Source organism: Chelonoidis abingdonii, chromosome 5 (genome assembly GCF_003597395.2).
Source record: "Chelonoidis abingdonii isolate Lonesome George chromosome 5, CheloAbing_2.0, whole genome shotgun sequence".
NCBI classification, from domain to species: domain Eukaryota; kingdom Metazoa; phylum Chordata; order Testudines; family Testudinidae; genus Chelonoidis; species Chelonoidis abingdonii.
This window is the reverse complement of record NC_133773.1, coordinates 119,984,063-119,997,325: the sequence shown is the minus strand read 5'-3', so window position 1 is coordinate 119,997,325 and position 13,263 is coordinate 119,984,063. Positions and strand designations below refer to the sequence as shown.

The window sequence follows — 13,263 nt, the reverse complement described above, 5'->3', positions numbered from 1 at the left end:
GCGGGCGGAATTGCCTGCACTACAGGTACAGTATTTAAATTGTTATTTTTCTCTTTTTTGTTTTGTTTTGCTGAGCACGTATAGTAAAAATCGTGTAAGTTAAATGCACCTATGATGCGACTCCACTGTAGTTGCCTTCACTTCCCCGCTAAATCTGGTCAGTTTTTAAACCAATATGCCATCTTCCTCAGTTGTGGCTTTCAGGCATCCCATGAAGTGTTCTAAAACAATTCCCAATTATCATTCGCATTCTTCTGATTAAATTCTTCCTCCCAGCTGATGTGGCTCATAGTAGTTTTCAGCTCTGTGAAATTGGCCCTTTCAGGTGCATCAATAAAGAAATTCTAAATAGAAACAAATCTAAGTAGAAATTTTAAAAGTTAAATTCCTTTGCAAAAACGTTGTCAGCTTCTGTAATCAACATGTTAAAAATAAAAATATAAATAAATGTCCATAGCACAATGTGTATCTTTAAGAAGCTTAAGTTTATGCTTCAAAAGTGATATATGGACCATCAAGCCCGCTGACAGCAATTCTGGGCCCCAGGGCAGAACAGTCAGTGGGACTCCTTCCCATGCAGACGCGGTCCACCTGACATTTGGCCAGTGCTACTGGGCACGCTCTTCCAGCACTGCCATGGCTTACACATGTCCGCCCAGCTTCCTTCACCACCGCTGCCGGTACCATCCCGCACGCGCCTAGGAGCCCTGCCAGAGCTGACTAGTAGGAAGGACACAAAGGGCGCCACCAGCTAAGGGGGGGAACACGTGACACCCCCATGTGAACTCTCCCATTGTCACCTTCCACGTGACTCCTCCTCTCCCTGCCTTATCTCCAGCCTGGGGCCCCCGCACACTCCCCATTCCCTTCTCCCCATCCCACATTACCTGGGCAGGAGGCTCTGTCCTCCTCCTGTGCTAGCCTGGCTCCTCCTGGCTGTTTGGCTGCTTGCCTGACAGCCAGGCTCTGGAGCCACTCCCGGATGTTCCCCAGTGCAGCACAGCAGCTGCCTGGGAGAGCACCTGGCTGCAGCAGCAGCAGCAGGCTGCTCCCCCACAGACTCAGCTTCTGGTGACAGCGGCCAGAGCCCCCACACCATCCCCAGCATGCTCAGAGTCAGCTTCTGTCCCCAGACATGAGGGCTAAAAATGTCCTTGTATTTTTAAATAAAAATAGAGATTTCCACATAATTACAGAATTCCAGGAACTGAGGCTTTAAAAAAACAACAACCCAGAACATTAAGTGTCATCAGATTTGCAATCAAAAGATTTGACAATACTGGAAATAGAGGCAGATGAGAGTTCCATTTTGAATGGTCTGCCACTCTCATACCAGAAATTGCCAAAGCACAAGTCTAATCTGTATGTGAGTGTTTTACACATAGCTGGCCCAGTTACTTATCAAAGCTCAAACATTCAGCCTGTGTCTTTTATGCGAGAGAAAAATGCTTCAGAACTGAAGATCTGATTACATATGACAATAGGTAACACTACGATCTTCGTAGAATGGCATATTGGAAAGAATACATGATGGAATATGTGATTATTAATTGTTTGGGTGGAGTCCACCCAAATAGCTGAAGACCACTCTACTTGGAGCCTGTCAAGACAGCTGACAATCTGACAGACAAGTTGCTGCAGAGAAAGACCAGACTTGGCATATGAACTCAGTCTCTCTGATGAACTCACACAACACTAATCACAGAGCCCATGAAATTGGTGCAGCCCATGAAATTGAAATGTTGGGGATAAAATAATCTTAGGAACTCACCGTGCTCATCCAGCAGTATGTTGTCAGGTTTGATATCTCTGTAAAATAAGAAATGGAAGTGCATTATATATACAGTACTGAATGGATGTGTGTAAATTCAAAAGTGTTTCTCTTCTGTGCAGGAGACCTGGGTCAGTAAAACTTCCAAAGGAAACCACACATTACACAAAGGCAAAGAATTCTATTGATGTCCTTTTACTGATCTGAGAAAATAGGCATGCTGAGCAGATTCAGTTAGCTTCCATTTGACATGGCTTTATTTTCACACAGCTAGCACTGAAACAGGTAGTTTTTAGAGATTACATGAATTATTCATTATAACAGCGGGCAGGGAGAGGGGGTGATTTGCAGCTGGAGATGCCTGTTTGTCTTAGGAAGTCTTCGTTTGACAGACCTGAGCAAGGAGGACATGGACGGGGTATTGACAGGGGACATGGATGACCCCTCCACCCCTCTCACTATCCACTAATCTCCCATGTCCCCCCCACATTGCCACACAGTCCTCCTAACCACCCCTTGCCACCAATCCCCATAACTCCTCACATGGCTACCTACTCCATGGAGCAGTAGGTGAGTGGGGATTTGGATGTTATTAAGGGGGGCATGGTTGTGTGTGGGGAAGCCTGGGATGAAAGGGACTGTGACAGTGCTGGGGGGCAGGGTCCCAGTGGCTCTGCACCAAGGCACTGGCATTTGCAGGGCTCCCCTAAACTGCTACTTCAGCTTTGAGGCACATGGAAACAGCATGGCCATGGTTTGGAGGCTTAGCATGCCTGACCTTCTGTGCATTGTCCAACTTTCACCTGCAGATCAAATCTGATTTGTAGGATGATTCTATCCAGCCCATGAGGATACCATTTTGTAGAACAAACATCCGCACAGTGTGACCTCACATGCAGTGTATATGCGAGTTCATGCTCCACAGAGGATGCCATTTTGGACTACCTAAGATATAAGTGAGCTGGTGTGTGCCTTACTAAAATTGTCACAGCACGCCACTGAATATACCTATTAGTATCAAAATTGCCTCCCCAGAATGGTACACAATCAGAATAAACTTACCACTTTGTGACTTCTAGATAAACTTAAGCCTCCTGGGGCAGATCCTCAACTGCTGTAAATTGTCATAGCTCTGGTGATTTCAGTGACGATACAACAATGTACACAGACTGAAGATCTGTCCCGTCAGGTAATTTACTTAAACTTTGTCTCTGCTGTCATACAACCATTTTTATTTTACTTTTTCTAATTTATTATTCGTCCTTATATTTTGTTAATCAAAATATATACATACATTAATTCTCAAGTCTTTGCTTTAAAGATAGCCAAATTAAACACTTCAAAAGAAACATGGAATAGGTAACGGATCAATTAAAATTGTTTAGACAGTATATGCTGTTATATTTACCCAAATATTCTCACAGTCTGCTATATTTTCATATTTAGAGCCTGATCCTTCACATCTCAAGTGAGTAAAGATACTTCCGCTTCGGTCTTGCAGGCTACAGCTTTTTATTTAATAATGAAGCAGAGTTTAGTAGCATTAGTGATATAATTTAAAAGATCTTAACTGAATTTCTCATTTCAGGAAATACAGCTTAAGCACTTGATCCTGCTCCTATTGAGATAAATAGAAAAACTCAACATGGCTTCAGTGGGAGTAAGATTGGATCAGAGTTCTATAAAATTAATAAAATGGGAATTCTGCTTCATAATCTATGATAGTTTTTCATGACAATGCAAAAAGGTACCCAAGAGTTTAGTTATCAGAAACTCAATCCTTTTTAAATTTTAGTTTTTGTGAATTTTAAGAATGAGATAAATATCAGAAATGGTTTATAAGCATTAAATATTTATTATTATGTAAACACAAAATATTATATTAAAAGAAATTGGATCTAGTCTGGCAAATCCAATGTTCATGCTGTACATTGCCCGACAACAGATGTGTTCTACTTGGTGGGTATATCTGTAATGTTCTGAAGCAGTCAAATGATAAAATTAGAACTATGCTAATCTACCTGAGACAAATTCAGTGAGTGGTTTACACATGACAACCACATATCCACATATACTGTAGACAAGGTTTTTTCCCATCTGGGGGAACTACTATAACACCTGCTCCATTTATTTTATTCTTTCTATTCTGAGGCAAGGCAGTGTGCGGCTACAGCCTTGGGGCAGGTTACCCTGGGTTATGTCTTATTCTGGAGAGCAATCTAATCAGTCAAAACCTATGGAACTGTGATACATACACACCACCTCTCTGTCTGGAAAGAAATGCATTTAAAGCAAGGACAAGGCATGAGCTAGCCAAAACCACTAGAAAAACATGCAGTTATTGTTACTGGGTATTCAGTACCTGGAACATTTATCTCCAACAGACCAAAGTGAATCAGCTCTTGAAAAATAAATAATCTGGTCAAATATATCTAAGTGTATGAGTAAAGCATAGCGCAATGCATGAAAATGGTCATAAGTGGGACAAGCCATTTGACTAGGCAGCATAAATTCAGACATGTTAATTTAAGTTAAAAAATCTATTTGTTATGATAGAAAGTATTTTGCATCTTGGCATGCATGTTCAAATGGCAGTACGTGAAATTCAGTGCATTAACTTCAAGGTTTTTTGTCTATTATGAATATCCATACAAATGAATGGAAGCCATCAAATCAGGATCCAGGACCTCTGAGGTCCTGCTTCAAGCTCACAATAGAAATTCCATTATAGTTGCAAAAAGCACACTAAGTCAGACATTGAACTGTGCCTATTCCTTGTGCTGCTTCCAAACCATTCGCTATGTAGTGATTAGCAGTGCTACCGTATTCACCAGTTTCCATAAGAGGGGAAGTTCATTCCATCTACCCTCTTTGCTTAGAGTGAATTGGTTATTAGTCAGCATCTCCTTGTCAGGGGCGGCTCTAGACATTTCGCTGCCCCAAGCACGGTGGCATGTCGTGGGGGGCACTCTGCTGGTCACCGGTCCCGTGGCTTCGGCGGACCTCCTGCAGGCGCGCCTGCGGAGGGTCCACTGGTCTCGCGGCTTCACCAAAGCCGCGGAACCAGCGGACCCTCCACAGGCATGCCACCGAAGTCTGCCTGCCTGCCACCCTCCTGGTGACCGGCAGAGTGCCCCCCGCGGCATGCCGCTCCAAGCACGCGCTTGGCATGCTGGGGCCTGGAGCCACCCCTGCTCCTTGTAAAGAGCAGATTGATCCAAGCAGCTCGATTGTCATAATCAGGCATAGGACAGAAGAAAAGAGGTATGTGTGTAAGCTTTTCTTGCTTACCATTGCCTGCAAAACCATTTCTGCCTCCCTTTGTTCTCTGGATATTAGAGTGTGTCAGACTGGTGTTGCCGTAAGAATACAAATACAATCAAAATAGAAAATACCCTACCAAGATTCCAAATAAGAAATTAACTTCTGCTATGAAATCTAGAGCGACTGGAATCCCCACTGTAAAGACGTTCACTCTGTAGAGAGCATACCATGTTGATCACATTATACTGATCAAGCTCAACCAAGATAGGATTCAAAGCCCACTGAAGTCAGTGGAATAGCTCAAGTTGACCTTGAGGGGCTTAGCTTCACGTCCTTAATGTCTCCACTGCTCTTTCCTTTCTTTTGCTCAAGTTGGACAGTGGGGTAGGAGCCACCTTTTACACCAGGAAGTCAGCTACTGACAGGAGCAGAACAATTGGATTTACAATCCAAACTGTAGAGTGCTGGAAAGCATCCATTCAAATAAATGATGGAGTTAAAAAAAAACAACAAAAAAACATGGTGCATCTTAATTACCTTTTTTTCCTGTTTGCATGCAGTTTATTGTTGATGACCCAATAAACATTTCTTCAGGAAATCAGATGGGGTTAGAATGGTAAAGGTTGGCATGGTGGTCTGTATAAAGCCTGGTTTTGAATCTCTGCCCTTGTCTCTTATTTCTTGGGCTGGAAGGATGGCAAAGGCAGCATGCTGAACCACTGAGGAGTGGGAAAGCTTTATCCAGATGGAGTGTTGTCTTTTCCCCTTTAAGAACATAAGAACAGCCATATTGGGTCAGACCAAAGGTCTATCCAGCCCAGTATCCTGTCTTTTGACAGTGGCCAATGCCAGGTGCCCCAGAGTGAATGAATGGAACAGGTGATCCATCCACTGTCGCCCATTCCCAGCTTCTGGCAAAACTGAGACTAGGGTTTTTAGCTGAAAGAAGATTATGGCAGGAATCAAGGAGAATAGATAGATATAATGTTCTTGGACTTTAACAAGTTTAATGTCTTTTCCAGCAGGCTATGAAGGATACTAACTAGTCATAAAATGAGAGGTTACATTCTGGTGTGGACTAGATTAACTGGTAGAAATAAAAGTAGGAATAAGCGGCCAATCTTCAACATGGAAGAACGCTAATTATGAAGTGCTCCAAAGACCTGTTTTGGGATTAGAGGTGCATAACTTCCTAAATGTCAGGGTGGTTAAGCACTGGAATAAATTGCCTAGGAAGGTTGTGGAATCTCCATCACAGGAGATTTTTAAGAGAAAGTTAGACAAACACCTGTCAGGGATGGTCTAGATAATATAGTCCTGCCATGAGTGCAGGGGACTGGACTAGATGACCTCTTGACCCCTTCCAGTCCTATGATTCTATGATAATATTTATTAATGAATTGATCTGATAAAATTTCCAGATGATTTAATCTAGAGAGGACTGTGAGGAACTTCAGAAGGACCCAGTAAACTTGGTGATTGGGCAATAGAGTGGCAGATTGTAATGGGGGCTACTCACTTCTTGAGTGCCTCCTGCTGGTGTGTGTGGTACTGCAGTCCTTTTTCTGCTCCTGGTGCCCCTGTCGGCTGTCAACCTTGCTTAGCAGGTCTTCCGTGGTTCAGCCTTTTGGCTGGGTCACACAATCAAAACAAACTCCTTCTGAGTAGCAAACAGTAAAAAAAACTCTGTCTATCTGCCCTCAACAGGGTCTTCAGCCCCAGCTCTGGGCCCTTTAAATTCAGCCTTTTGCTTGGGCTTCCAAATGAACCTTTGTCCCCTTCTTGGGGCTACAACACTTCACCAGTGAGGGAACCTGGAACTGCCCACTACTCCGGATTCCAATCCAGGGAGCCTATACACAGCAGCCATGTACTGCTCACTTTGATTCATTGCTGCTATTTCCCTGGCCCTTTTCTCAACTGTCGCTTTTATCTTCATGCCTCACCTCCGTGTCGAAGTCCTCAGGCCCTCTCTCAGTCAGTTTACGCAAATGCAGCCAGAACAAAACTCTAGCTATCCCTGAGGCTCCTTTGCCCAGAGAGGAACACCCTTCCTTGCCCCTCTGGTCCCAGCCAGGAATTGAATTGCTGAGGCCCTGCACCAACTTTTATCTGAGCCTGCTAGGCTCTGATTGGCCTCTCTAGGCAGGCCTGAAAGGCCCACTTTTGTTGCTCCTTTTCTAGGTGTAATAGGATGATGGAGTCTCCTGTAGGGAGTCAGAAAGACCAGGTACACCCCATCATATAGAAGAAATTGAGAGTAGACAATTCAAGATAAAACACATTGGAAGGATCAGTTTGAACTTAATGGTTTCTCAATGATTCATTCTAGAGAGAGACCTGGTGTCACTGTGTGCAGCTAAATGAAAATATCTGCTTATTTGGCTGCCATTACATATTGAACCAGGTAGTGTTAAAAAAAGGGATAAAGAATCATATTGAAAAAATTGTAATGCCATAATATAAATCAAATGGTATGATATAAATATTGATATAAATATATAAATAATATATAATGATATATAATATATAATATTATATTATATATAATAAATAATATGAATATATAATGGTATGATACAAATATAAATAAAATCCCCAAAAGGACATGAAAGAAATAGAGAAGGTCCAGAGAAGGGCGAAGCAAATAAAGCCATGGAAAAACTTGCCCATGAGAAGACATTAAACAGACTAGGACTATTTAACTTGCACAAGAGATTTGTACATGGCAACATGTTGGGGTAAACAAAATAAGAAATGGTGCAGAGAAGGTCAACAGCACACTCCTGTTTATTCTTATAATTCAAGGACACGGTGATACCAAATGAAATTGAAAGAAAATACATTTTTTATACAAGGATGTAAATATTTTTGCACATTTTAACTAACCGGTGAAACTCACTGCCACAAGAAATAATTGAGACAAAAAGCTCAGTAAGATTAAGAAAAGGGTCAGACATTTCCATGAATAATAGAATATCAGCTAGAGCTCCATTAGCTAAGATAAATATAATCACCTTAGGAAAGCACTTCTATGATCAGCACAGCTGCTGGCTCTTCTTAGTTTGTTGAAACCCATTACTAATAATGTTGTTTTTCAGCCTGAGGGAACTGAAGAACTAACATTGACCATCTGTTTTTTTCCTGCTTTCATATTCTACAGCAACCATGCAATTACCACAGTCTTGGTTGCTGCCATTTTCCACTTCGTTTATAATTTCCTACTCATGCCATAATTTCCCTTCTACTTTGTCAAAGTACTTTCTTCCAGAGAACAGAATGATTTTAGGTGGTACCTGTCCCTTGCAAACCTAGGCTATTTTCTGATATTCCTGGAGAAGATCTCCACACCTGCACTTACAAACAGTTCAGACTGTCCATTATCTCATGTTTAAGGATTGCCATCCCTTTCCCGGGCTCTGGCAAAAATCCAGGAGGTATTATTTTAGTTTCCTGTCTGATGATCTCTCATTCTTTTCCCTGGGACTTCCTGCAAGATTTTCTCAATGATATTTCCAGTCTCCCAAGCATTGGAAATCTAGGTGATCCCGACGGAGATGGGTCTAAGCAAGATCAAATTATATCTGACAGATGTTTTAACAGCACTTTAATAGAGCATCAAATTCTAAAGACTTATACCACGGTTGTGTCAGCACTACTGACACAAACCTTGGTTTTTATGGTGATTATATATTAGCTCTGAATGGACAATGAAAGCAAGTGGTGGGATTCAGCTTTTCACTAAGCTGGGACAGACTTACAAAGCAAACTCCAGTGTACACAATATTATGAAACAAAGTCCTAGCTTTTATGGGTCATTAAGGATCACATTTTCAAAAGTGGACTTTAATTTTAATTGTCTCCATTTTGGTTACCCAAGTTAAGGCACTTATATGCCAAGGCTGCTAAGCACCTACTGTTCCAACTAAAGACAATGTGAACTGTGGTTTCTCAATATCTCTGGTTGCCTCAGGTTGGAAGCTCGAAATTGGAGCACCCATAATTAAAGGCAAGTTTTGAAAATTTGGCCAGAAGTTCCCAAGGCCACAGCTGGAATCTGCAGGAAACAGAATTAGAATTTATGAATTCCATATATGTGGATGCGTATCCAAACCACTAGGCCAAACTTCTAAGAACAGCTTCCCTCTGGCAAGTCTCTTTTCTCAGGCCATTCTAGAATGCTGCTCTTGTTCAAAGGGCGAAATCTAACATGCTAGTAAGGAGACAACATATGTTCTATGCAGACTCCCCCTGGAAGCCAGTCTGAGCACCCAGGCCTGGTTGGGACTTGGTAGGTGAGCAGAAAGCAAAGGGAGAGGGCCCTTTCATCATACACCTGGCCAGAAGCACCTTCTGAGTTGCTTTGTGAAACCAACTCTTGCCCAATGATTGGAGTAGGCTCTACAGTGCTTTATGCAACACCCGTGCAGTGAGGGGAAGGCAGAAACAACTCACTTATACATTCCCATTGGCCTGCCCACACACTGCATCCTGTGCACCCAGAGCTGAGTTCCACACTGCACACAAGCTCCTTACCCCTGCACAAGTCTATTGGTTCCAGCCCCCACACTTACCCAATGGAACTGCCCTGTCTTGTTCTCAAGTGGCCTATGCACTTGTACAAGAGGGGGCTGGGTTTGCACCTAAAGAATAATCAAAGAGTAATTTCATCAAAGGAATTTAGATCAAAAATTGAACTTGCATTTTGAAGATGATTTTTTGCATTCTTAGAGCAGGTGATCGCTGCCTGTAATGTAATTGTTTGGCCTCCCACCCAACCCCTACTCCTAATTGCTAACATTTACAAGCTTGCAATTTTAAAGAGCAAGACACAGTCTATGGAATTTTTGATGGATGAACTTTTCAGAATGGTTTTTCTCAAGCAGGCTCACTGTGTGTGTTCAGCTCCTACAGCGACCTGACACTAAGTGGTCTTAAGATTTACACAATAAGGGCCTGATCCAAAGCCCATTGGAGTTAATGGAAAGACTCACGCTGGCTTTAGCAGGCATTGTTTCAGGCCTAACCAAGCTCTAATTGTTATGTTCATGGCAGCATCTAAACACCACATATACACACAGAAAAGTTAGAGAAAAACATTAATATTCTTGCTAGAAAATTGCAGCATAACACTACTTTATTCTTAAAATTCAGAATGATTAACACACAAGAACCCCAAAACAGAGAAAAACAAAAGCAGGCTCCTCCCTCAATCAAAGATTCACAATTCATTCCACATTACTTTAGGATAGCTGCCTGCTGCTAGGCCCTGATCGCATACTTCTTTAGAGAGTCCCCAGCTGGCGAGCTATTAGAATTTAAAGTGATAGATCACAATTTTAACACAATTTTCAATAAACACTAACTTTTTTTTTTTTAGTGCTGACATGTAATTAATGAAAATAAACCCATGCTACTAATTTAACAATGTGTCATATGGGACAAACAGAGAAAAACCAAGACAGAATTCACTGTACATTAAAAGTACAGCCAAATCTCTTTCTATTTTCTTAACTATACAGCTAGTCTCTTTTATTAATATTTTCCTTTTCCAGTAGAAGTAGTCCATAGAAGTAATTCTTACTACGTCACCTAGGAGAAAGACAAAATTACAGAGAAAAAACCTGTTGTCAAACTTTTAATCTGTAAGATGCCTCATGATCTGTTTGTCAGATCCTGTATGTTTCCAGTTTGTTAAAATATTCCCCATAGCAATGGATAATCATGTGCACAAATTGTAGTCTAGGATATGGAGAACACTGTACAAAAAGCAGCTGTCTGGAATGAATAATAGTACAAGATGATGTCTAGACATTAGCTGCTACCATAAAAAAAAACAAAAGCACAGGTAAAAAAAATGAATTATGGATGATAAATTCAAGCCATGCAAGGACAATTCAAATAACCTGATCCTGGTGAGTATCTGATCCACTCAAAAAATAAATTATTCCAGATTCGCTTTTCTCTACCGGTTTGATGCAGCACACAAAATACCTGATCGGATCTTTTTAATATTTTACACTATGTTACACCAAGATATATTGCATATTCACCTGCCCTAGGATAATGGGCTAATTTGATGTGGGTAGTTCAGGACAAGTTTAATAAAGATTAATATTACCTGTGTGACATTTGTTAACAACCATAAAATAATAGCCATGAGTTGGGAAATGGAAGTTTCAGTTTACCATTACCTGAGAGTACTCAGGTGATCCCCACCAGGTGGGGATCTATTGGGGTGTTGTTAAACTAGTTTCTACTGACTTCTGAAAGGACTATGAATGGGTTCTGATGTTCACATTTGGGTTCAGGGGCTTGGCACTGTGCCTTACTTGTATTTGGTATTGATTTTCAGAAATAACAGGAATTTAAAATCACACATCTGTGGAAAACAGATTACAAAATGCATTGTGGTTTTGACATTGTATATCAGATGAAGCCTGAGATGTGGGATACGTCACTATTCATCGGCTATACTAAAGCTAAGACAGGACTTTAGCCAGATGGGTATTGTGTCTGGATGGGCAACACAATAATGGCCCAGTGTGGTGAGTGATCTCAGCTGTGTTGAGAAAGCATTGCACTGCCAGGGTTCCATCCCCAGCATGGATTTGCCTGAAGAACACACTATAGTGAAAACAACATGTTCCTTTCTTCAGCACCCTGTAGTTCAATCACCTTTTTCTCACTCCTACTCCCCACAATATTCTTCCTAGCAACTAGAACTGCCCCATGGCATTAAGCAAGCATCACAGCAAAAGTATTAAATATAAAGTGCTATAGCCCACACCCTATCTGAGCGGAAATGGCCACCACTACAGCCCAACCAGACCTCTGACTAGCAGTCCATGTTCCCTCTATATTAATCCTGCTCATTACTGACTGCCAAAGGCTGTCTGTCTGTAACTAAGTCCTTCAGAGCCATCAATTTCTGTATTAATTAATAGTGTGATATGATGCTGTGTCCCTTTAAGGCTACCATAGTGTTGAATCCTGATAACTTTAGCAAAGCTGGAAATCTTAGTCCAGTACATAAAATATTAGATTGCTAGAGAAATTGAAGCTCTTTCTTTGCAGAGAAAGAGCTAGCAACTTGTAGGGGGTTTTGTGCATGTGCATATGTACCTCGATGTACTTCCAGAAGACAATACACATGGTACCCAAATAAACTTAATATTTAGGTTCTGAAACAGACTTTAAAATAGGATGAAACAAAGGGAGAAGTTGGTAATCCAACCCCTGGCATCATTAAGGATTAGTTCAGTTGTAGGTCTATTTAAACCTGTGCTAATTATATTGACAACCAGAGGCAAGTGCTACAGATTATTAACTGTAGAATAACCTTCTGATGAACTGAGCTATTTATCCTGCAGAATATGTTTTTAAAATATTTCTCTCTTCAATGACGTGAAAATCCTAGCACAGTTGATATCCGTTAATTCTGCTTGAATTTTAAAAAGGGACTCTTTTGCACCATGGTATCAGCGCATAAGTTTATCATTTAAGAAACAAAGGATGCAAGAACTTGTTTAATCAACCTAGCCACTTCCAGCTGGATTGTCTGGAGGCTATTATGCATGAAAGGTTTGAAATAATTCACAGTGTCTCATTCTTATCCAAAATGTCAGAAAGCCTAACATTAATTGGGGCCAAATTTGGCCCAGTGAAATTTAAGTTTTATACAGCTCTTCCCTCCCCTCCCTGAAAAATTTATATTTCAGACCTAAAATAATTGAAAGCATCTCTTCAGTGACTCTGAGCTAGAATGGTAGTTTCACAGCCATTTAAGAGAGACATACTTTCAGAAACAAGCTTTTCATATGAACTTTCCAGACTCTGTTCAGCTACTTGAGTGAAATGGTGTTGTATACCATAGAAAAGTGTATTGTACTGTATTATATAGTTGGACAGGTGTCACTGGTAGTAAAAAAGATTAATCTTTTTTTCCCTCCTGCAAGAACTTTTGGGCCAATAAACCTTCTAAATCCAAAGATGGTCTGTTTCAACCATCATACAGTAACTCCTCATTTAACGTTGTAGTTAAATTCCTGAAAAATGCGACTTTAAGTGAAATGATGTTAAGTGAATCCAATTTCCCCATAAGAATTAATGTAAATTGGGTTAGGTTCCAGGGAAATTTTTTTCACCAGACAAAAGACTATATTTTGGGGAAACACACACGCACACACACAGTATAAGTTTTAAACAAACAATTTAATACTGTATAT

General features: G+C 41.0%; 1 protein-coding gene across 1 annotated transcript in view; it reads right to left on the bottom strand.

The window, feature by feature from the left end:
- The window catches only part of STK32B (serine/threonine kinase 32B), a 283,372-nt gene that overhangs the window by 86,786 nt on the left and 183,323 nt on the right, over positions 1–13,263 (bottom strand). The window contains exon 5 of the mRNA XM_032792001.1: positions 1,772–1,809. Within this exon, the coding sequence (XP_032647892.1) occupies positions 1,772–1,809 (38 nt within the window). The remainder of the gene's footprint in view (positions 1–1,771; positions 1,810–13,263) is intronic.